The sequence below is a fragment of the Myotis nattereri genome (assembly GCF_964212035.1).
Source record: "Myotis nattereri genome assembly, chromosome: 10".
NCBI lineage: Eukaryota > Metazoa > Chordata > Mammalia > Chiroptera > Vespertilionidae > Myotis > Myotis nattereri.
In genome coordinates, this window is record NC_138085.1 from 66,520,500 (window position 1) to 66,546,393 (window position 25,894).

Sequence of the window (25,894 nt, forward strand, 5' to 3'; positions counted from 1 at the left end):
CGAGGCAAACATTTACATAAAGAGCAGAAGAAAGAGATGAGAAAGGTCTTATTCATAGATGGGTGGGGGTTTATAAGTCTGTCTGAAGAGCTTTAGTGCCTCACGTGAGGCAACCCCACAAAGAATGGTGGCTTCGTCGTCATAATTTTTCAGCATTATATGACTTCACTGTGATCTATAAATGCTTGGGAGATAGGCATTGAAGGGAAAGTTACAAATCATGGCCAAGTACAGGGCCTGTGCGTATGGCTGGTCGATAGCAGCCACATTATAAACTCTCTGTTTACTCTGGAGAAAAAGAGATGTCTGCTCCCAGGGCCAAGATGCGGCCCCACTTTATTCTCAGTAAACACCTTGTAGCTCACACGAGGGCACAAGGTGACAGCGCCCCCAGGTTCGCCACACTCCTCTGCTACCCACCTCGCCCTGGGCACTGGCAATTCCCATCAACCTGCCAGATCCATTAAGTGCGACAGAAAGTTCCTGAAACTATTAAAGAAATGCACCACTGTCAATGGGGCTCCATCTGTGACCCTAAGTGGTTGCTCAGTTACACTCAATAAACACGGGGAGCCCGCCTCCCTAATATTGGATGCTGCAACCTTCTGTAGATGCCTGATTCAGATACATAAGCCATAAAAAATACGAAGGCTTTTCCTCCCTGCTACCACCATTCATCTTCTATGTTTGCATCCGTTTCTAGACTAAAAGCATTATGAATTCCTAGAATTATTTGCTGAAACCGGTTTGGCTCAGTGGATAGAGCATCGGCCTACGGATTGAAAGGTCCCAGGTTCGATTCCGGTCAAGGGCATGTACCTGGGTTGCGGGCACATCCCCAGTAGGAGATGTGCAGGAGGCAGCTGATCGATGTTTCTCTCTCATCGATGTTTCTAACTCTCTATCTCTCTCCCTTCCTCTCTGTAAAAAGTCAATAAAAAATATACTAAAAAAAAAAAAAGTGATGATGTATAAAAAAAAAAAATTACAGCATGTCAAAAGTGGAGAAGTTGTAAATATTCCAGCCAAATCCACTTGATTTAAATAAGATGCCAAAAGATGAATGGCATTTGATTCACACAGATATCACCTGTGCATATAGTTCATCTAGTGAGCTGAAGCTGACAGCAACGAACATTTCTCGTTAAAAAACAGTGTTATTAATAGTCCCACCAACACTGTTATTAGTAGCTTATCCAAATGATCTAATGTTTGTTGCCACTGAACTTGCCTAAATATCTCCCACCCCATTTCTCTTTATTTTAAATATGTACTTGAGGACATGAGTCAGGGGTAAATTTCTCTGTGTGCACTCGATGCACAACTTCGCTGAGCAGTGTGAAAAGAAGGGCATTTGTTAGCGGTCCAAAGGAAAGGACCCTCTGCCATCCCTGCCGTGGGCTCTGAAGGACATGTTTCTACTGGGGTTTGGTTTCAATCTTCGAAGTAATTGTCTACAATATGCTTGATATGCGAGATGAATGGAAGAAGAAAATGCATGAGTGAACAACAAACCAATGAACAGGACAGAAGTATTTACTTGGTGCTCCTCTTACGCTAGGAAACCTTGAAGCCAGCGGCCTATAGACACAGGCATGATCCCTAACAGAAAGCTTAGGCATCAATGGTTAGGACCCTTGCACGTGAACAGGCTTGTGGTGGGATGCAGAAAAATCACATGTGGGAGACATTTAGACAAAATCATTACTTATCAGGCGGCTGCGACGGGGAAAAGAACACACTCATGCCACCCTTCATGACAAGAAACTTCCTCTTTTCCTAAAACTGGGTAAGAGAAGGAGAATATTTGAGGGTTTACACGGAAAGCCGTGTGTGAGTGTCCGGAGACAGGAAGGACCGGAGGCAGGCTGGTGCTGGAACAAAGGGGGGAAGCTGGGGGCTGTCCACGTCAGCTTGCTTGGGCTGACTCAGAAATGGACGCTATAGAACAGCTGCGGGCTAGAGGAAACAAGTGTTGTCTCGGTGAGTGACGCTCGCACCGCATGCATTCCCTAGTCCTCAGAATAACCCACTAGTTAGGTATGATTACCTGCCCTTCACAGAGAGGGAGGGCAGAGGCCCGGGGAAGTAAGGAAGGCCGCTTGCTGCGATCACTCAGAGGCCAGAGCCTGGGGAGCGCGGGGTGCACACAACCACAAGAATCTGACAGCCACGACCTGGCATACGGTTAAACCTGACTCACCTCCCAAAGGTGTGGCTTGCAAACACGTCAAATAATCAGAATTGCTGCTGGGAGGGGAGGGGGCAGAATGCTCTAGGACTAGACTTCTGACACTAAGGTCAGACTGACAAATTCCACGTGGTGTTTAGTTATATTTTTAGGTAAATGGACGGTGGCAGTGAGTGAGATGGCAAAAGACTAACCCAGGTCGAGACTCCCACTGCGATGAAATGGATTCGTGGTGAGCACGGCGAGTCCACAGACAAGAAAGACGTCCAGTGGCATCCCTAGTTCTAATGGCTCCTGCTCATTCACAAACCAACACCTGCCGTGCGCCGAGCCCCGAGCCCCAGGGTGGGCTGGGAGAGGAGCCAGCTACTGCCGTACTCTGGTGTATACGAGTGACTGGATTCTCACAGGACTGAAGCGTCCTCCTAATAGAATTCGGCTTGAAATGCTATTCATTAGTGTGTCAGGTACTGATTGCTTTGCTTTGGGCAGGCCTTTCAGTTTATTCATCTTTACGGCATGAACACCTACTACAGAACCTAGAGCTCGGCAGGTGTTGTCTATACCAGGCAAAGGAAGAGGGAGGGAGGAGGGAAGAAAGACTAGACAGACAGCCTTACACATGGGTAAAATTTGCAAAGAATGAGTGGCTAGTAAAGATGTGTATGTAAAACAAACAAACAGAAAAGACAAGATGCAACGGTGTCCCTTACATCTGTCTTCCTACTCGTTAATGAAATGGAGGAGTAGATATTCCTTGTAGGAAGCCAGCATGCAGCACTGACACGAGGCAGGCAGAGCAGAAGTTTCCCAATGGCCTCAATTTACAAAAAGCCAGAGAGATGCTGGTGACTCGCCTTGATGACAACTGGGAGAAAGAAGCTGCTTCTTTGGACATCACTACAAAGGGCTCATTGTGGAGTGGCGGGTCTCCGGGGACAAAACGTTCCTGACAGAAACGCCAGGTGAAAGCGGTAGGTGGGGTGACTAAGCACAATGACATCTGTATTTTTAGGCTTCAAAAAATTCAGAAAAAAATGTCGGTACCCTCCCATGATCAGAAAGGATGTGTCGCTCAAGAGAGAGAAGGACTAAAATATAAAGGCCTCACACACAATCGCTGATTACCTTCTTGTCAAAAAACAAAGTTGGCCATTTAAATAAACAGACGCAGCTGCCAAGGCGGCTCCCTAATGCATCGGGTTTTGCTATCAAAGGCCGAGAGGTGCGTGCCCGACTGCCTCCTCTGGGCAGAAACACTGCAGGACGCCCCCGATGACTGGAGGCTTCTGGGAAATTTACAGATGGCAATACCATAGTCACAACCACAGTTCTATCAACTCCGTTTTAGTGCCAACTCCACCAGGCTGACAGAATGACAACTTGCAATTAAGAAAAAAGAATTACTCAACTCCTATTTCGTATCTGAGTATCAAAATAGCCTAACATCGGAAAGCATGGATCAGTAGAGGCAAAGAGGCACAGAAAGCCGGAGATAGTGGCTAAGTCAGGTGAGCCTCCATCTGCACTGAGATTCCGTCTCTGAGCCGGGGGGAATCATCCCCCGAGGCCCAGAGAACCTGCTGATTAGGGAAGCGTTGTCTGTGTTTAGGAGAGACCAGAGGGAATGGAGGGAAGGAAGCCCAAAGGTCAGTTCAGAAAAGACAGAGGATTCTAAAACGACAGAAACTGAGCCTGACATTCACAATGGGACATTCTGCAGGAAGAATGGTTAAACGTGTGGTTTGTGACATTTAGAAGAGAAAGGCCTGGCCGCCAGGAGCCAGCGTAGGTTCAGGAAGAAGGAGCCGGGCCCCACTGACTTCATTTTCTGTTTAAAACGGGGTTTCCAGCAAAGGGATGCTTCCAGGTCCAGGTCTGATTTCAGACAAGATCCTGGTCGCGTGTTTCAAGACCTCCACGTGGAGATGGAGGCAACGTGTCGTTCTGCAGGAAGGTCTTTAGAGCGACAGGAATCTGCCCTTCGTTCTGTACAACTTAATTTTAGTCCAGCGTTTTGGAGGAGGACATGTAAGTGACGCTCATTTAATATAAGCTGGAGGCATTGAGGTTTTCGATCAGATGACCAAGAGTAAAAAAATATCCCAACTAGTTGGAAAATGGTTTGAAACTCTCAGGATAATTTCTTGTCAAATGTGGCCTTGTATTTATGTCATTAAAGAAAAACAAAACAAAACACCAAATGTTCAAAACCAGAGCAGATGAGAACCACCTAACAGCAGCTGATGAATTCAATTGCAAATCTTGGTGAATTTTGGGACACCCTATGTAAGGACAAGGACATACTCTAAGTGGGTCAAAAGATGGAAAGGACTAAGGGAGTTCTTGGAACGATATCGCCTGGGGAGTGGCTGAGGGCACTGAAGATACTGACTTTGGTAGAAGAATTAGGGGCATTCATAATCATTTGAAACATGAAGGGTGATCGGTTGTGCGTGCGGAGGAAATTTAACAGACTCTATCAAGTGTCAGAGGTCTCGCTCGGGGATGTGATTGGACTCCACACGGAAGTGAGCTGGAACCACACAGAGAAGCACATCCTAAGGGTCATGACCGCCGCACACGGAGTGTGACACCCTGTGTGGGTGACCTCCCGGTCCCTGGGTGGCCCAGCAAGGTGATGTTAGAGGGAGAGCAACGGGGAGGTTAGAAAGACGTACCCAGGGCTCTGAGGGCGGTACCCATGATGCATCAGAAGACAGAGAAATGACGATGAAAAACAGAATAAAGAAGCAGCGTCTTGGCCTTCCTATTTCGCCCCCTATGGCTGTGTATTTGTCTGTGTTCAGTACAATTTTTCCTTCTTCTTTCAGGTTGCTCAGAGGATGTCATGAACGGCAAAGGATAGTCAATCACATAATGTGCTTTGACAATATCCTACCAGGCTCGGAAAAAAACAAAAACCTGTCTCCCGTGTACTTACTGCTTTTGCACTGACAAGCTCGACAGCCATTGTGGTCAAGCTTGAAACCGTAAACGCAGTCCTTCTCTGTCAGGGTGCAGTTGGGTAGCTCCCCGCACGCCGGTGGATCAATTGTGATGTAGGTTGGTTCTAATCATAAAAAGAGAGAAAAAGTCAGTGAAACATGATTATCTCTTAGAAGCTATTCAGTCTTAGAAATTCCACAGTGCAGTAAATTAACAAAAAACTAATCCATTTTCATCAAATCCTAAACTTTTATACTTTCATAGTCATTTTTTTAATTGACTCTAGAGGTGATATTGGTTCACAAAAATCATACAGGTTTCAAGTGTACGACTCAATAAAACATCATGTCTTTAACCTCTGAAAAAGAAGGTTTTCAATTTAGATTTCTGACAATCCAAAAGCTCCATTTCTTTATGTGTGAGCAACTTCTGCATTTTTGGGTACACAATACTTCTCTGAGGGTCACCACTACGGGAAGCAGGTAGGAGAGGGTAAGGTGGACTCCATTTAGATTGTTAACTGCTCTTCTACTACTTCCTGATGTTTTCTGAGTTTACTTTTTTATAATAATCAAGACACTGCTCCTAACTGTCAATGATCTCACTTTCCATTTTGCAACATTTCTGAAATGTTAGCTTTTTTTTTTTCAAGTCAGTAACTCAGAGATGTTTGAGGCTAGCTTGAAACATCTAGATTTCTTTCATCTTTCATGCGACAGTCCTTCAGCTAATATGGATGGTACCATGGGGAAGAGGGCCTAGGAGCTTCTACTCAGGGCCTTGGCTTATGGGTGTGGCAGAATGAGACACAAAGCCCTTGAAAAGAAGAGCGAGCAGCCACCTGGGAAGAGATACATAGAAAAAAAACAAGGTGGGGCGATGTTTTACCTTCCCTGCCATATAAACGATGAAGAATTGTTCTGGGCAATAAGAATACAGTGTACTGTGTGTCTACATCATGTTTCCAGCGCTCTTCATTCAACGCCTTCGAGCTTCATCACATTCCAATGAGATGGGTGCCATTTCACAGATGAGAAAATCCTGTACACCAGCTTGCCCAAGGCCTCAGAGTTAGTAAGTGGTGGATCTAAGATTCAAGCCCACGATTCTGGCTCCCAGCTCGCACGCTCTCGGCCCCTGTGCAATACAAAGGCCGCCGCACGGGCTCCTGCTTTGCAGTGCGAGGAGAGGGACAGTTTATGTCGCACCAGACTGTGCTGAGAGTGCCGTCAAAGGGGAGAAAGACACTCGCATATTTATGGAGCCTCTTTTCAACCCAAAGATACTCTGAACGTCTTCAGTGGACGCTGGTTCCCACAGTATTTTTTAAAGAGCTAAGTACAGAATGTCTCTACCTATGCTTTCACCAGTGGAAAATATGAGCTGCAGAGAGGGTGACTGGCTTCTCCAAGTTTACATAGCAACCCAGGAGCAGGCTGGGAATAAAACAGCACAGAGGTTCCCGACCTCCTGCCCAACACTCTAGCCACTGGTCCACACTGTCTTCTCGAGTTTCATCCCCCGTTACCATGGCAGGGAGACCAAAATAAGTGTTCCTGTGGCCACTGCTACGATCAAGAGTTCTAAATTCCCATCCGTCATCTAAAAGGGGCCGGTGACTCAACTCTCCACAGGTCGCAACGGGGACTTTTTAGAGACGCTCTGCATCCTCCCACTGGAAATTCACATGAAGAAGGCACGGCACACTCTCCGTTTTTATCAGAGCGCAGTTTGGAGACCGGCTCCCTGAAATTTTATGTAAACGTTCCAATGCTGTAAATTTTCTAATTTCCTCCAATGATGAAAGCATCCTTTATGACAGAGAACTTTAAACATCAAAACGTAGTTTAAGTGTAGGCAAGTTTTAGGAGGCTAGTGGGTTAAATACAGTAATACTGCTTTCCTACCTTCTCTTAAAAAGTGCCATAAACACCTTCGGTTTTGAAACTCATGTAGTTTTTTTCTTTTATCACTGCACTTATTAGCCACACAAAGTAATGATTCTATTTCAGCCGTTAGCCACAAGACTGCCAAGGTTTTGTCAAAATTATTCTAACCACAAATATGAGAGACAGCAGAGAACCTACCACATTGAAAGATACCACACCACAGATCATTCCACTGAGGAAGGCGTTAGGATGACATCCTCGGGCAACGCTTTTCAGTGGGCGCGCCCCAAGTACTTTAAAACACGCAATACCTGACGGTTTACTCGTGGGCACGGACCTCTTTCCCCTTAGACTGTCAAATTAAAAAATGACAACAGCCGGCACAATAGCCACCCAGTGTCAATGAATCAAAATTACACCTATTTTTTTGGTCAGATGGGCAAAAAATATTTATTTTTGGTGTGCAGCACAATTTCAGTCACTTTATGTGTGCCGTGCGAGGAAAAGGTTGGAAATCGCTGTTCTAGAGTCATCAGAGTGAGGAGGAGGGTGGATTCGGAGAGTCCAGTGCTGTAGCAAATGGCTTATCCACAGAGACCAAACCTTGTATTCTTTACTGGCATCGGGGTTTATGAGAAACTTCTGCCTTCAAAAATGTATTATGGAAAAATATATATTTGGGCAGACTATATTGACACTGAAAATTCAGAATAGCCGCAGGGCAATATGGAATTTTACTTTGAGTGACATTCAGGGATTTGTTAAGCGAGTTAATAGTGATGTATGTGCTATTTTGGGGCACATATCCTGATGACTGGATGGGAATATGATTATGATCTGTGGCCAGAAAGAAAAGGAAAAATTAATTGGCTGCCTGAGGATCAGAACCTCAACACTGAGAACAGTGCCGCGTTTTATCCAAGCAGCTACATTGCTGGGTACACGGTCCCAGGCATCCGGCAGCGCGGTTCTCCAAGAGAGGAAACACCTTCAGTCTTTCCCTGCAACATGCAGGATAACAGCTTTTGCTCAGTTTAACAAATGAAAAAACGTACATAGAAGGGCTATGGCGTAGGCCATGGTCCTACAATGCTGCCCTGTAAACATTTTAGGTCAAACAAGTCCTACTGGGTGTCTTCCGGGCCCCAGAAGAAGTGGTAGAATGCAAGAAGCCAAAAACCATGTAGTGCCTCTAAAATTAGTATTTCCCCATTCATTTATGATGCACACGACACAGAAGCAACTGGGAAGAAAACGCATTTCAAATTCTAATTCCCTCCGTATTTCATATTAAAACAGAAAAAAACTCAACAAAACTCACAGAAAACCTCAAAACTCAACAAACATGTATTCATGAAAAGCGTCCATTTGCTCTGGAACTATTCCATTTCCTTTCAACCGATCAGGCTGACCACAACACTCGCTGTGATAGAGTAAATCTAGACAGAAGTCTAAATTAAAAAACAACATTCGAACCCTGCAGTTATTATGTTTAACAAGTAAGTATTGCTTTCCTTTTCAAATACACGCTGGAAGAAACTGTACAAGCCTCTGAGGGGGAGATCCACATGTAGGGGTACTCCTGCCACCACCCCAGGTCACTGCAGCCACTGTGGGCGTGTAACAGACAGGTATGCGGGCCAGCAGATGTCTCTTAACGCTTTATCTGAAGTCATACATTACTGTCTACCTCCTTCCATCAGTTTCTCGATGTTTTAGTGCTCCGTTTCCTACCGTGTTAGGCCATGTATCTATGTTAGATATCAGTTAAGAATAATATTACAGAAATATGCAACTATAAATTTTCTAGCAAAACTCTGATATCATCGTAAGCAGGTCTGGGTTTGCTTTCAGTCCCACCTATTAATGCTCAGAACTGGTCTTATTACTTTTGGGGGCAATTTTTAAAGAAAGAAGTGGCGTGAAACTCCTGAAATTCATGATCTTATTTCAGACAATGAACGCCAAACAGAGGCACATTTGATCCCATTCTGAATTAGAGCCTTTGCCTTTAAAAATCAACATTGCGCTTACAGTCCTTAAAGAGTAACGACCAAGAGCTGGCTAGAGTCTTCGCACAGTTGCTATCCAAGGAAGGTCTTGGTAGGGGAGGAGTTCATTTTAAAGAATCCAGAATCACAGAGCCAGTTTGCTTGTTTTTAACTGGAGGACGTGCCTGTGAGAGCGCTCTGCAAGCTGTGCACCAGGAACTGTTATCATCCCACACTGTCTCTAGTCTCTGCAACAGTGCTCTCTGAACATGGAAACTATCCCTGAGCACCAGAAGATTCTCATTTAAATCCTACATTTCGCTGCTCTTCTATTACATGAGGTACGGTACTGAAATGCTATGCCAGAGAATAGATGCCTTTCTACAAAGACCAGTGATGAGTTGGGTGATTATCAGTTGAACGAGATTCTGGATAAGACTCTTGGAGACGGACTGGAGACACGGATGCATCCCTGTATGGGAGGCCTGCTGCCGGCAACAACGAAAACTGTCCCCCTTTACACTGGTCTTGCCTGTCCTCACTTAGGAGGACGAGGGGACGCCTGCACAAGGGCGGGATTAGGTGAGGGGAAAGTCCACTTGCTTCCAGGATCTCCCTGAAATTCCACCTCCCGTTGAGCTGAGTCAGCTGAGTCCTCCACAGGGAGAGGCTGGCTCTGCAGGGATTCACTGTCTGTGGCTACAACTCTCTCTAAGGGGAGCCCTGGAACAGCTTCTCTGTGAAGAATTCTAGAAACATTTCTGAGCCTAGAAGCAACAAGAACAAAAATGGGTGTTCGCTATGTCTCCAGTCTCCACCCGTCTGCTGCTTCCTACCCTGCGTCTGGGTGGGGACCGGACTCTCCTCAACCTGTTTCCTCGAATGGTTTTCAAGGACTCCCGGCACCTCCCAGGGCCCAGCAGAGCGCTTTTCACAGCCCCCCGGGGTGGGTGATCAGCACCAATTGTCGTCCCTGGTCTTAGGGAACAAATTCTGGGAGGAAGCCTGTCATTACAGGCAACAACATGAACACATAGTGGTTCATCATTTTACATTTATATAAAGGTTTAGGGAAGAATATTTCTTTCATTTCCTAGGAAGCACAACAACCCCCCAGACCAGTGAAAATGTATCCAGGAAAACATATTTTCCAAGATTAAGAGCGTGCCAGGTGCTACGTTTCTAGAACACCACCAATATTTCATATTGATGCTCAAGCATTTCCTCAAAGGAATTTTATCTCCTCAATGGGGATATTAAGGTACTGTGATCATGATTAACATGGCCAAGAGTATAAAGTTAAAACAAAAATCATTATTCTTATTCCGAGGCCAAAGCACTTGGACCATAAAATATATACTTGTTTATTTAGGAGGTATAAATGGGTTAAACAAATCTAAGTAAGCTCTCTACTTTCTAGCTTCTTCTTTTATTTTACGCAAAGTTTTCCAAAAAGGAGAAAGGGAAGTAAGAAGTTGAAACTCAAGTTCAACCTTTTAAGAACGGATTTTAAAGTTTTAATGTCGATCCTATTGTCATATTGGATAGTCTTAACATGTCTGAGACAACAACAGAACAAAAACATATATTTTGACCTTCAGTTATTTAAAAACATGTTAACTTAAATTTACATAGTCACTGTTCTATTTCAGGTAGGTGTAACTTAAATAAAAATGTTAACAGATGCTTTTAACCCTGCACTCATTTCTATTGCCCTGTTGGACTTCTGGTTTTGAATTAATGCATATAAGGTTCTTCTCATTACCTTGACACCGCCAGCTGGTTATCTCTTGCAAATAATACCAATTATCTCCATTGAGCAATGTGGGAAGCACTCTTTCTGATTAGCAACACTGGGAAGGCTGACAGCCCATTAGTAGCCCTTGAGGATGGGTGGGTGGGTGATTCTGGGAAGTGCCCTTGTGGAAGGTGCTCAGAGCCATCCCTGCTGGTTTGAGTGTGGGGACGGAGAGGAGCTCTGGGTCCAGATTTCTACGGTCTCTGGGAATGCTTTCTCCCTCCGCTGGGGGTCTGGGCTCTTGGCTGGTCTGGAGGGCCTGGCTGTGGGTAGCAGCTGCCCATCAGCACCCTGGATTCCTACAAATCCATACCAGTGTCCGCACGCACACACATGCACACTAAGAAAAGTTCTTTCTGGAAGAACCTCACCAGAGGCAAATTTAGATTCTAGAAGTAGTAGTTAAGGCAGATCCACTCTTACATTTCTTTCGAAAGTTAAAAAATGTTAAGTAGAAAAGGATAAATGAAGCTCATTCCTGTCTCTTATTTCTCTTATTACCTCTCCCTTTGGACTTTAATAATGGTTTGCTTACTTCGTGTAGCTCCTCTCTGTGGATTCACAAGCCTGCTTATTTGATTGTGAGAGACTAAGATGAACAATTATGTCCTCTTTTCAGACCTAATTCAGGCACTTTCTTCCTGAAGATTTTTTGGGGTGGGGTGAGGGAGTGGGGGGCTGCACTTGGTTAAGCCAGACGAATATCTGATGAGCGGGACAATTCCGAAGCTTCACCACTTTACGTGACTGAATGTATCAGGCCTCCTACAGCCCACCAGTTACTGGTGGTCTGTCCAAGGGCCATAAAACCGGAGATTAAGTTGGCCAAGACAGAACCAAAGGAGATAGCTTATCTTTTTTACTGTCTTCATATGTCATTCTGTTACTACAGTTGCTATTCAAATGTGACTGTAACTAGTCAGAAAACCATTGGAATAAATCACGGAAATATCAACTAATTGCAGCCAGGGAAGAGAAATACTGTAAAGAGAAAATTTTCCCAAATGAAGCTGGAGGAAAATCTCTATTAATGTAGACAATAAGAAAGGAAAAAAAGTGAAGATATAAAAATTCCCTAATCTGGAAATGGGAATTTCCATGGTGTATGAATGTGTATTTAAGAAAGTCTCATTAAGTCATGGAAAAATATCTCCTACAGTTGGAGTCTCCAAATTCTTTCAGGCATTACACATTTAGTTATCCTTTTTCCCTTTGTATATATTTCTCATAACAACACCTACACCCTTGTAATTTCTGAAGTACTTATCTCTGAGCAGTTTCTTTATTTTAAAATGAATGGTGTGAAAATGTTCCCAAGATCTGTATTATTTTATGGTCAGTTAGAGGAGAAATCACGTATTTACTTTAGACCTATTTATTAACTTTGTGTGCTTTCTCCAAGGACTCTTGGCAGTTGGAGATATTTTTCTTCCTTTACCAATCTCATACTTAATAGGAAGAGACAGTAGTATGATTCCGAGATTATTATTAAACGGCCACGAAAGGCAAATAAAAAACAAACTTCTTCTATCGAGTGGGATATCATTTTCCAGGAATTCAGCTTGAGAAGAAGCTCAGAAAATAACTGAGTTCTGAGAATAATCTGTACCTTTTCAATTTGTTTTATATTTTACTCCTATATATTTCCTGTTCATTTTCATAGAGAATAGGTCCTGGTGGCCTTTAACTGGAAAAACACATGCCGTATTTGTAAGCCTATGTATGTGCATTTTAACAACTATACTCAGTGTGGGGGTGTCAGATGGTCAGAATTTGATTCCAGGAACCCAACGCTCTGAGAAATGGCTGAGGCCATGGAGGAAGGGCCCTCCCATTAGGGACCACGGTTTATTCACTGTTTATGACGTCAGCACCTAGCACAGAACTTGGCCCCCCAGTAATATTTAAGGAACAAAGATGGGGAAAAAAGACACCTGTGCATTTTAAAGTTAGGGCGCTTTTTTTTTTTTTTTTAAATGAAGAAGGGTCCCCATTCAGTACTGTCCCTGACGGGCTGAGTCTCTAATTTCCCAACTTGGAGGCCTGGACAGTACGTTCCTTAGGACCCTCCTCACTGCAGCAGTCCCCTGCACACCGCAGGTTCTCAGCAAACGAGACCCACCGACGCAGCACGCGAGACCAGCAGGCTGTGGTGAAGCACGGAAACTGAGCGAGAACCCCAGGTCCAAGCAGGCCAAACTGACACCCAGATGCCTGACGTGGGTGAAGTGATGACCTGTATCTCTGACTGCGGAAGGCACGGAGTACACAAAGCATCGCAGGTCTCCCTTCAACACGCTTACCACCAAGTCTGACCCTCCGAAAGCTTAAGTACCTGGAGAACTCACTTCTGGGACGACCTCATTCCTTTACGGTGCCAAGTAAGAACAAGTTCATTACAAGGGTCCTGAAAACAGCGGGGCACACACTCAATTCAGCAGCTCATCTCGCACGGGATGCAGGATGAGCACGTTTGCCGACTGCTCGGCAGATGTCCTTCACGATGAGGCGGAGACGCGCACGAGGGAGAAGAGACCGGGGGAGAGCTGGGACCGGAATGCACAGTGCTGGTGACGGTGGCTCAGTGCCTGGCACACTGCGGGGCTGAGCAGCCCATTCATTTACTCCGTGGGGATGTGAGTGCCACTGGTCAGGGCCCAGGGCGCAGATGTGAATGGGGCTGGGCAGGAGGCAAGCGTGAGGCAGAGCTGGCTGGGTGGGGCGCACCCTACGTGGGGCAAGCAGGACCAGACAAGGGGAAGCAGGCTTTCCCAGAGGTCAAACCGCGAGGTCAACATTCCAGCCAGAGGTCAGGAAAAGAGCCTGGATCAAAGACGAGGCCACAAAAGTTCCGACTCACAGGACCTGGGTCTCCGCAATGAGAACGGAGCCAGGAGCAAGAATGGGTTTCGCATCCGAGCCATGATGATCAGGTGCTCTCATATTCACGGCCTTATTCTCCCCCCCCCCCCAATTCCCCACCCTCTCACGATGGTGGTCTACAGAGAAGCAATGCCAAGGACATGGACTGGGGGTGGGAAGTCAGAAGATTTAGCTTGAGTGCCTGTTCTCTGCTTATCTTACATTTGATGCTCAACCTCTCTGGGCTTCTATAAAATGGGAAAACCCATTTTCCCTACCTCAACGAAGATCACAAAGAGGGGACCAGTCTGTAAACCCTAAGGGCAACAGGAATACTGCTGGCTGCTACAGTTATTGTCCTAACGACGATCCTGCTTGCTCAGAGCAGGAACTCGTCTCAGACGATGGCTGAGTTAAGTGACTTACGAGCCCGTTTGCAGGCCTCAAGCGTTCAGCTGATAAAGGCTATGACAACTGGATTGGCATTCTGGACCCTGTCCTTTGTAACTGAAGCATCATTTTCTATCTCTACTGATAACATGAAAAGCTTCTGGGATGTGGGTGGGTCCACATGGTCTGGTGAGCTGGGAGCGCGTTAGTGGCCGGCCACTGGCGCCGTTCACATCTGCTGAGTAGCGGTCTGAGGCCATTGTCTCGCTCTTTGACTGTGTCCGTGGCGTCTCGAAGAGAACAGAAACCTCTTCGTAATCAGCTTCTCCGATGTGAGCAGGAACAATGGCTCTGTGTGCCCGGCTGGCCCGGTTCTTCCTCTCTCGTGACAGGGGCCTGGCTGGCTGGGTCTCTGGGGCCGAGGGCAAACTCATCACAGTGTCGCTTACACGATGTTGGTGGCTTTTAGTAGCTGTGCCATCTCAACTTGCAAGAGGAGCCGGAAGACCCATCTCTAAAAGCTGCCTTTGATCAGCAAATCGTAGTCGCAGCACCTCAGGGACCTAAACCTTGTGTCAACGAGAAGAGACGGCTCACCCAGGACTTTAACAACAATATTTGAGAGTGTTGCACTCCGAGAATAATGTCACAGGACCGCGGAGCGCCCCTACGGAACTCATCTGGCCTCACATCTCCTCGGAGCCTTTTAAACACCTGGTTCCCAGAAAGCATGACAGAGTCACGGGCTTGAAAAGAGCTGCGCTTGCTGATCCTTCAGAGAATCCACGGCCTGAGGCCATCCCAAACTGGCAGCTTATTGTCTCTGAACACTGTTTTTTGTAGTGTCACTATTAAAATAGAGACTCCCGGAGCTGTTTGAAAAAGGGAGCTGGTACGCAGGGCCATGGCTTTGCAGTTAAGGTGAGACAAGAACACCATCGCTTATCTTCCAACTGATGCCCCACCTCAAGGGTGGCATGACCTCCGGGCGAGGCACAGGCATAAGCAATGGGTAGGCCCCGAATACATACACAGGCATCACATATACCCTGCCTGATTACAAAGCAGATCCAAGGCAGCCTCGGGCTGTAGACGTGTGTATACATTTTTAAAGGGAGGAAATGAAGACCAAGGTAAATGTTAAGTAGGGAAGAGTATGCTGCAGCCAGGGAGGTGGTCCGCATACAGGGCGCAGGTTGGGAGGGCCTGCCTGGTTGTGCAGATGGCTTCACAGACTCGACTGTCAGTCTGCTCCAGCAGTCAACGTGAAAATCACACCCGAGCATTCCATGACCCCGAAGGTCCCCAAGGGCCAGCACTCGTTGGCCTGAGAATTTTCTTGGGGATTTTTGTCCTGATTCATGATGGTGGCGCAAGATCAGAGCTGGAGCCTTGACCTGAATCTTATTTTTAATGGGTGACTACCATTAAATTCTGTGGTCTCCAATGGCAGGGACACGGGAATTGGGCTCTGTTTCAAACACCTGTGACTCATCAAGCTACTCTCTCAGATGGGAGAGTAAAATTCACCTGACGCATAACTAGGTATATCTCATAGACATAAACAGTCAGTAAAAATTAGGTCTAACAGCTCATTCAAGTCAAGCTCGAAACTGTGTAAAACGGAATGCGTTGCCATCCCTTTGTGGTTCCGACAAATTTCAGAGAAGCGCTAAATGTTCACTGTCACTCATCCCGTACCCAATTTAGGACAAACGATGGTATGACCCCGGGAAAAAGTTGGCCCGGCTGAGTCTCCTGGTAACGAATTTCCCAGTCTGCACGCAGTGAGCATTTGGAAATCTCAAACGGGAAGGCCGACATGTGGGTCTGATCGGCTCCCTGCCACCTCGCAGCTACCTGTGAGGGGGGCCCACAAATGGGCAAGGGCCACTCTTTACTAAACACGTTCATTCCTCTCGTCTGTGCTCTTATATTACAATAATGTGGTGCAGACATTTTATACACCCGTCTGACATTTTATCTTCCACAATCAGACACAGCGCAAAAAATACTTCTAAGAGGGCCTTTAAACAAGTTCGCTATCTCTAATGCTAACCCTCATGTATTAAACAGCGGGAAATCACTTTGTTCTTGTAAGATATACTTAAGGCTATATAAGGAACAGTTTAAAATGGTATACTCAGAAATGGAGTTAGATAACTGAATATTAGAAATCAATTATACAGGAATCACCACCTCTTTTTTATTTCTAAAAAGAGTTATGTCCATAGGGAAATTATTTTAGTCTTCTTTGAAAATACAATTGAAAGGAGCACCTACAATTTCACAAAAATGTTGTAATATAATATGTGGCCATTTAAATACATTCCTCTAGCCCCTAGAAGTCATCCACACACTATGCAGGCAGTGAATTGATTTTTTTAATAAATAAACACATCACAAGTTATACTTATAAAGACGTGTTACTGCTAAAAGCACTCACTTACTAGTAAGAGTTGCTCTCAGAGCACATTACCATGCCACAGAAGACCAAATGCCTTTATTTTACTATTACCTTTTGCTTCCTCTGAACATTTTAACCCAGCCAGATCACTCACCTTTGTCATCAGACTGAGCTGAGAATGACTACTTCCTAGACCAGTGATGGCGAACCTTTTGAGCTCAGCGTGTCAGCATTTTGAAAAACCCTAACTTAACTCTGGTGCCGTGTCACATATAGAAACTTTTTGATATTTGCAACCATAGTAAAACAAAGACTTATATTTTTGATATTTATTTTATATATTTAAATGCCACTTAACAAAGAAAAATCAACCAAAAAAAAATGAGTTCGCATGTCACCTCTGACACACGTGTCGTAGGTTCGCCATCACTGGCCTAGAGTCTGACAAACCTTTACAGTCGAGTTTACAAAGCTAAAACTATTCAAAAGGATGTACTGCAAGCTCTCACATCAGCTAACACAGAGGTACCCAAACCATTCTAAATGACTGCATTTCTGCAATAACTAGTTTTCCCATATAACTACTGGAATGGAAGGCCACTTCACTTGAATATGCAAACTATGATATGTTTAGAAATTGTATCATGTTTCAAAATCATTTCCTTACTGTGTAGTGGGACCTTGTATCGTAGAAACAAACAAGGTTTTTATGAAAAGTGCTGTCACAGGTGCTTTAAATACAGGTGTGTTGAGACCAATCCATTCCTTAACACAGAGGCAAAGAGTCAAAGGAGATAAGAGAATTTTAACATAAGATGGTCTCAGATAGCCATGCTTAGGTAAAGCAGAACATCTCCTGAAAACTAGAAAATGTGATTACTAGTTAACATGATAAGTTCTACAAGGCTGACAAAAACTACCAGGAAACCAATTCTGCTACTTCTGGCCCATGGCTGTACCAGAAAGGATCTTTCTTTCTGAAGTCGGCAGGCCTTTTCCGAATGGCATGTCTCTTAATGACCTTCATTAACTTCTGTGTGGTTGCCTAAGAGTTGTCTCTTATCCAGAAAAGTTTAACACAGGCTCAGTGGAGACCGTGTTTATTTAAGTTTGTTGGAAAAACATTCCTATCATTTCAAGAATGACTAAATATTTTTCATTCACATAGTTAGCATTCCAGACTGTTTTCCTGCCTCTGTTGATTAGATGAAAATTAGCAGGCCCGGGTCTGAGCTATTAGCTTCAATTATTATCTTAGTAGGAGAATTATGAGACTCCCAGCAAAAATGCCCTTTTAGGTGTGGGAAACGCAGAGCAGGGGCAATAAAGAGGAACCTGCGCCCTCACAGGCAACTTCCACAGGAAACACGGGGCGGCTGTGGCGGCCGCACATCAGAGCAGAGGGCTGGCGAGCCGTGTGTTGCAGAATCAGCTCTGAACAATGACGTGCTGACGTTATTTGAAATACCTACAGGCATTTTAAATTACCAGGTAAAATCCAAGCACTATGAAACTCATCCACGACCAATTTCTGATGCTTAGGTTCAAGCCCTGCGGTGACACATGCTCATCGGCTTTGCATTTGTTACTCTCCACATGACCTTATTCGGACAAGCAAAAAAACAACAAAAATAAACCAGACTGTGCTACTATATTTTTTTAACTGCCATTTATGGAGCTAGTTTCCAGGATACGTAGAGTTAAAGGGTGAACCAACATGCCTAAGAGAGTTTGAGATATGATGGGTATTTTATTTTGGCCCACTCAGGACAGCACAGTCTCTGGGACTGAAGCAATACCACCCATAAACTGAGTTTTGGTCCCTGGTATGTATCAGAATGTTACTATCATGTGACCCTGTGGCATCTCTGACTTCGCTGCCGCTAGGGTCAGCCCAACTATGCTGGACTCCTCGCCACAGAAGCAGTAGCTTAATCATTTGAGATACTGCTCAGTGAGGAAGTCTTCTGGGCTGAAAACATGTTTTCTTCTTTGATGGAATTCCCACCCAGATATGTGCCTGGTACAGACTTTTCTGGCAACCCGGTAGAAATCGCATTTGGAGGGCGGCTTGATTCAAACTCTATCATCAACATTTACAGGAAAGGATATAGGGCTCCTATAAAATGAGGATAGAGGAGGAGGAGGAGGAGGAGGAGGAGGAGGAGGAGGAGGAGGAGGAGGAGGAGGGAATATTTGACAGCTCACAGACTTCCAGCCTGTTAGAGCTCAGAACACAGCATGCAGTCTATTGGGAGAGTTGACACTGAAGTGGCTACTAAATCTATAGGGTTGTCAAGAGAGGCCTAACACCCTCTCTTCAACACCTTCCTGAGAAGGACCAGGACTCTCCAGGTAAGGGATCCAACAAGGGAGGGGGCAGGAAGAAAGAGAGCTGACTGTCTGGCTCAATCCCATTTCATCCTAAATCCAGAGAATTAGAAATAATCCATGCACAGGAAACGTCTTAGTCCTCCACTTCAAGAGTTAATTCAGCTCAGTTTCAGATAACAGCTCTGCAAAAACACTTACTTTAAGTTTTCATTATAGAAAAATTAAAAAATAATACTGAAGTATATAGAATAAAATGATGGACATTCGTATACCCATCACCCAGCTTTGACAATCTATGAATAATTCTTTGATTTCCTGTCTGCAATGGGAATGGATTTTGTTTGTTTCAGAGAAACAGAAATAGTAGAAAGGCAACTACCCATTCACCAACCACCAGTACAGAGTTGATTTACTGGCAACCAAATCGTAACATTAAATGTTACACTGTAAAATATCACCTATGTTGTTCTAAGTTCTTGACAAGTGATGCTCTTGGTATTGGCTCTGAAATCCCCAAGGTCATATACACCATCACCTGCTCCCAGCAGGAGCCTGCACATAGGCCTGAAGACCACGCAGACCAGTGGCCCCCTGGGTGGATCCAGTCACAGCTTCAGGTGAGAGCAGACCAAGCCTGACATCACGACTTCAAAGTGATGATGGAATTCTTCTCTTCTGCATCAGGTGGCGCAGCCAAGCTGGCCTCACCCGTCCCCATCGCCTGCATTTTTCTTGCTGAGTCATCATGGGCATGTCACATACAACTTGCGACCAAAAATTCCCTTCCCAAGACCTTATCTTTATAAAACAAATTTTTTAACAGAAAATGGTACTCTGTTCCTGACATTATGAATCAGCTTAGGCAGCATTTATGCCTGATCTTATTGGGGGGAAAATTAGTAATTAGCTAACTGTGATATTAAAATAAAAATCCCCATGCACCAAAAGGTCGAGGGTTCGATTCCCAGTCAGGGCACATACCTGGATTGCATGCTCGATCCCCAGTAGGGGGTGTGCAGGAGGCAGCCCATCCATGTTTCCCTCTCCCTTCCTTTCTAAAAAACTCAACAAAAACATTATTTTTAAAAATCTTAAAAAAAAAATCCTGCCTGTAGAAGTAGCTGAAATAACAATAGTAGCTGTGGCACCTATACACTCACAAGGCATGTCTTATTGAAAAGCAGTATATTAAACATGACAGTGAGCATTAGCCTTGGAGGGCCTGGGGGAGCCCACTTACACTCTGTGACTCCGCACTTCAGGGGCCGAACGGGGAGGGAATAAACCACACTTCACAAACCATCTTGGGAGGCCCCCAGCAGCCCCTGGAAGCGGATGAAAGCTCAGGGCTCTCAGGAGGGGGAGCCGTCAGTCTGACGCTAATTGGTCCAACTGGCCTCTGGACAGGGGGACCCACGGTGTGCCACACACTTCATGTAACACTGTGTTCTGGTCTCAAAGCGTGTCTTCAAATATAAATATCCGATCATTATTCTTCAAGGTCCAAAAGGCCATCAGCATTTGAGGCTCCGAGTACGAAGCCCACATCAGGGCCTGCTGCCTGGCTCGGAGAGGATTCCGATGGTGACTGCCTCTCCGGTCCTCCCCAGCTCACTCACACATCATTTCTTGGCAATTTTGAGCACCTATTGACATGTCAGGTGCTGTTTTAGGGATTCAAAATAATATGGTAAATTCCTAGCTCACTCTTCCACTCTACTGGCTTCAAGCGGGATGCCATGCCCCGTTTGTCTCACAGGCAGTGGGCCTGCAGGGTCCAGAGCCTGGGCTCTGAGGACACACTGTCTGCCACTCTCCAGCTACATGACCTTGGGGAAGTTCCATGACTTTGCACTTTGGAACCTGAGATGTGAATTTGGGATACAGTATCTGCGAAAGAGGGAAGTTGTAAGGACCCAATGATGCTCTTCCAGCACCTAGGCCTGGCTCGCAGTTAGTGTGCAAGAAACGTTAGCTACCGTCCTTAAGGGCTGCAAATAAGACGATGCCAACGGTGCTGGATGCCGAGGGAGACCTGACGGCGCTGCCTTCGCTTTTTTGTTTTTAGTTGTGGGGTAGATTAAGGACGTAGCTTCCATACGTACACGTCAGTGGCAAACCTCGCCTGCTATTCATGCATGCCCATCCTAGCTCTTTCCAAGAGCCAGCAAATGAAAATAATGTGACTGACAAACAAGAGGAGGAGTAGAGAAAAGGCGGCAGAGCAAGTCAAGGACACAATCAGTGATAGACTTACAGACAGGGGTGGCTTATCTGGATACCTGAATTGGGTGTTGACAATAACATGGTCAGACTTAATCAGGAGGGGACTTAAGTGCCAATTTAAAAAGCACTTAGGTACTTGTGAATGAGTTAGCTGTCAGGTACAGCCTAGCCTTTTAGGGCCCCCAGGCTCACCTCCCCAGGGCTCTACCCAGCACATTATGCTGTCACTTGGAAGGTATGTATCTTTAACAACAACAGCCACAACAAGGTCCTCCCTCCCAGTGGGTCCTAACACACTATATTTGGGAATGCAGCAATTTATTCAGGAAAAAACTCTAAAACCACAGTCCTGGTGTGGGGTCCTTTCATATCACTTCAGGCTCTGACTACGCACCTTGGGATTGTAGCTAACAGGGTGAGGGCCAAAATTCGTTATGCAATTGTGCTCAGAGGAATTTATTGTGTGGATAAGCTGCATGAACACCAGTGTTTCTGTTTTTCTCTAAATAATGCTGGCTGACTGTTCATTACACATTAACCTTGCTTTTATTTCATCTCATCTGTTTGCCATTCTGAAATCACTTGAAATCCTATTTATGCTGCTGAGAAAAATATCTTCAACTGGTTCTACAGACTTTTTTAGGTCCCACAAACAAAGTAATAGAATTCATTCACCTGGCATTATTTTGTCAGTTCCTCCTTATTGTTAATAATAAATTACCGCGCAGTTAGTGTCATGATCTTAAGCTGCGTAGTTTTTCCACCCCACACCAGAAGAATCTGTCTTCCTACTACATCTTAAAATGAGAGGTTACTGGAGAGCAAACACCATCTTACATAAGACTCATTACTTAACTCAGTCAAAAACAAAAAACAAGGAACGCAAGATAAATTAGTTCCCTGAGAACTAGACCGAGGAATCTCTTAAAAGGTTTCATGCAGAGCACGAAGGGGGCAGAAAAGAGCAGGAACCAGAAGAACCTCACGCCCTGAGGCCTGAGAAGCAGATCCAGGATGTGTCCCGAAGGCCCGGCTTCCCCAGGGGGCAGGAGAGGACAGGTGGGCGATCACATCGCAAACACCTGGGGGACCTACAGATGATTTCCTTCCCGGGCCACACTCCTCTCTCTCTCTCTCCCAACAGAGGGGCCCAAACCAGAGATGACGAGAGATTACCGAGAGGACTCGAAACTGGGGCCAGAGTAAGCTGAGCTGACATTTGTGAGCAGGGCCAGCAGACAACCATGTAGCTGAATCTGACAGACTTCAGTGTCACATAATGGCAAGCGGCCTTGGAGGAAATGACCTAAACCTCCCTGAACGCTCATTTCTTCCTAACAGGGACTCACGAGCAGGCCTTCAGCACCGTGCTGCTGGGAGGATTCCCTGGAACCAGGTACACAAACAAAGCACTCGCCCCACACAATCTGAACATGGGCAGCCTTTGTCTCCTGGTTTAAATTCAAACAGCCTGAACGTTTTCTGAGAAGCTAACTAGGAGTTGTCCGTACTCATCTTCGTGGTGTACGTGGATTATGGGAGGTTCCTCCTAAGTTTTATGGAGTTAATGGCTAACCAAATCTGTCATTCTTTTATCAGTGGACGAGTAGATTACAATTCCATGCATATGTTGCAGACACCGAACTCGAGTGATCAAACTAGCATTCCCCCGCTATGCAAGCTACAGGCGTGAGAGCCAATCAGTTAGTTTCACATATATTTATTTCTACTCTCCTCTACTCACCACGATAAATACGCTAACAATGACGACGAGCACAAAAGAGTTGCCTGCCCTCCATCCACTTTCAGAAAGGCCCTATCTATTGTTTTAATAAGTTTTCTCGGTTTTGCTTTCCATGTATGATTCAAGATTTGCGCAGTTAAAGAGTTAGTTGCTTAGTGGATGCCATGTTTCTGCTTTTGATTGTTCTTACGTTATCATGCACACGTATACACTTAAATGTTTCGTGTTGACAACAGATTGTCCCTAAGAACAGATAGTCCCACTGTTATCTGTTGTGACAAGGCAGGCTTGTAAAGCCAAGTGTCCACCAGACACACACATTTCTGTCCTCTCCTTTTCCAGGACGGACACGCTGCCTTCAGGGGCTGGGAGGAGCATACACGTGAGGGAGTGGGTGACTGCCACTCAGCCGGTCGTCTGGAAGCGACAGAGCCTGGAAGTGTGGCAGCTGTGCTCCGAGTAGAGGAACGGGGAGGGAACTGGTGATGTCGATAGAACTGGAGTCCTCCAATTTCCATTTTTATACGATTTTTAAGCTCTTCAATAATGCTAACCCCTCAGAGGTTAATGAAGCAAGTCAGGTAGACTCTGACGTGTGCGTTTATGACAATTTAGGTGGAAGCAAAAGACTTCTTGACAGAGGACTTAGTCTACTGAATGAATTTCTGAAAAGAGCTGTCATTTCCTTAATAGCTACTTTTAAAAATGCTAGAAGGATCCATCTTCAACACAGATTAATTTTTGACCCACTTTAGTTCACTTTACCATGCAAATGTGCTTCTTAACGACAAATACTCTCTACTGGGCCTGTCAGTGTAAAGATTCCATCCCTTTTCTGTAGCAACCGAGGTGGACAGAGTGTGTGAAGAACCTTCCCAGGACATGGGAAATGGAGGGAGATTGGGGTTCGGGTTCGGAATACCTCAGGCTCCTCTCCTTCCAACAGGATGACAGGGAGTGAACGTAAGAACCAAGACATCAGTAAAAGCCTGAGGGGAATGGCAAAGCCACAGTCTCGTGAAATTTGAAATAGAAAGGATGCTCAGGGGCAGGGCAGCAGGCAGGGAAACCCTCCCCATGGCTCCAGGTGTCTTTTCTAGCCCCAGGACTCCCGGGCTCCGGGAGGCATGACAAGTCAAACATGCAATGCTGGACTCATGGGCTGGTTTCCCATTTTATTTCACTGCACTGACCTTTGGATGTTAATTAGACTTCAAGGGAACTGCATGAAAATATATACATGCTTGTAAATTATTCAGCTTAGCCTATCTGCAGTGGTAAAATAAAGACCCCATGATTCTCACTGTAAATGTGCAATACTTCTCCAAAATGATAAATTTATCTGCTGCCGGTAACAGCAGGAAGCAGACGTTATGCCCAAGGAAATAAAAAACAAACAAGAACACACTGGCAGAAGCTCATCCAACACGAGACATACGCCAGGGACTCATTAGAACCGGCAGGATTTACCTTCGCAGACAGGGCAGCACTCCCCAGGCACCTTGACGGGGTTCATGCAGCTCTGCCCGCAGACCGTGGCCACGCAGTGGGGCTCCCCATTGATGCACTGGCAGAACGTGCAGTCGTCTTCCCGCCACCGGTCTCCGTGGGCGAGGATCTGGCCATTGGCATAGCAGCCGGCGGGGTTATTAAAGGGATACACCGGATCTAAATGAAAACAAGAGTTCCCAGTAAAATCGAGGGCATTCTGCATCGTTTCTCTGTCTGTACCTACAGACCGTTTCCCGGGTTCTACTTATCAGCAGTTCTTTTCCAGCTGTGGCCCACAGAAGCTCAGGGCTGCAGGAGGTGTCTCTTGGGGACAAGCAAAAGCTGCTGTCACACTCAATTCCTGTCCATCCACCCTGCTGCTGCACCCAGGACAGGGGACATATGGCCTAAAAACCAATGCTTGGTGCCCGGCCCAGGCGTGGCTCAGTGGTTGAGCATCGAGCTATGAACCAGGAGGTCACAGTTTGACACCCAGTCAGGACACGTGCCCGGGTTGTGGGCTCGATCCCCAGTGTGGGGCATGCAGGAGGCAGCCGATCAATGATTCTCCCTCATCATTGATGTTTCTATCTCTCTCTCCTTCTCCCTTCCTCTCTGGAACCATAAAAATTTATATTAAAACAAATAAACAGCCGAAACCGGTTTGGCTCAGTGGACAGAGCGTCGGCCTGCGGACTGAAAGGTCCCAGGTTCGATTCCGGTCAAGGGCATGTACCTTGGTTGCGGGCACATCCCCAGTAGGAGATGTGCAGGAGGCAGCTGATCGATGTTTCTCTCTCATCGATGTTTCTAACTCTCCATCTCTCTCCCTTCCTCTCTGTAAAAAATCAATAAAATGTATTTAAAAAACAAAAACAAAAACAAAAAAAACCAAATAAACAAAATACCCAACAAAATGAAAACTGCCCCCTCCCCAAAAGCAAAGTTGCACAACACTAGGCACAGAGCTGGGGGCTGGTAATCAGAAAGCTCAGATCCACTGCAGGCTCTGACCACGTCTTCCGAGCTGTCCATTTACACATCTATCGCACCTCAGTTTCACTGCCTGTGAAGCGGTGATGCCCGTCTAACTCAGGGCGCCACTGCTACTTCCAGGAGGAGCGGAGCTCCGTCTCATGGTGGCTGGAGGTCAGCATGGACAGCGGCGAGGAGAGGGCGGGCTCTCACCGTGGCCTTGCTCAGAACCAGGCTGGCTGAAGGTCAGCGGGGCCACTGCTTGCGCCTGGCAGGAAATTATAAACCTCGCCATAGGTCTCCCGTGAGCTGGCAGCCAAGCAGCGGTCCAGGTTGAAGGACAAAAATACCTGAGACCACTGAAACCATGTTTTCTGAGGTTACTGACCAGGACAGACATGCTGCATACAAAACCTCCACATGTCATTACCATGAGAGCAACCAGACACATCACTGCATCTTCTTTTTCAGAATCACAGACAAGCTGGTCTCAACAAGCAAGTGCTGCCGTGCGGGGGGGGAGGGAGGTCCACACAGTTGTGAACATGGTTCTCTGTAGCCTAAAGGGGTAATATGGCATTATAACAAAGAGGCCAACATTTAAAATCAAGCAGCCACCTCGTTAGAAAGGCAATCTGCCAGCGATG

At 45.8% G+C, this 25,894-nt stretch overlaps 1 protein-coding gene across 1 annotated transcript in view; it reads right to left on the reverse strand.

Annotated features, from left to right (window-relative positions):
* The window catches only part of CRIM1 (cysteine rich transmembrane BMP regulator 1), a 175,547-nt gene that overhangs the window by 34,862 nt on the left and 114,791 nt on the right, over positions 1 to 25,894 (reverse strand). Inside the window, exons 7-8 of the mRNA XM_081100911.1 lie at positions 24,252 to 24,449; positions 5,136 to 5,264 (exon numbers count right to left, since the gene is read on the reverse strand). Of these exons, the coding sequence (XP_080957037.1) occupies positions 5,136 to 5,264; positions 24,252 to 24,449 (327 nt within the window). The remainder of the gene's footprint in view (positions 1 to 5,135; positions 5,265 to 24,251; positions 24,450 to 25,894) is intronic.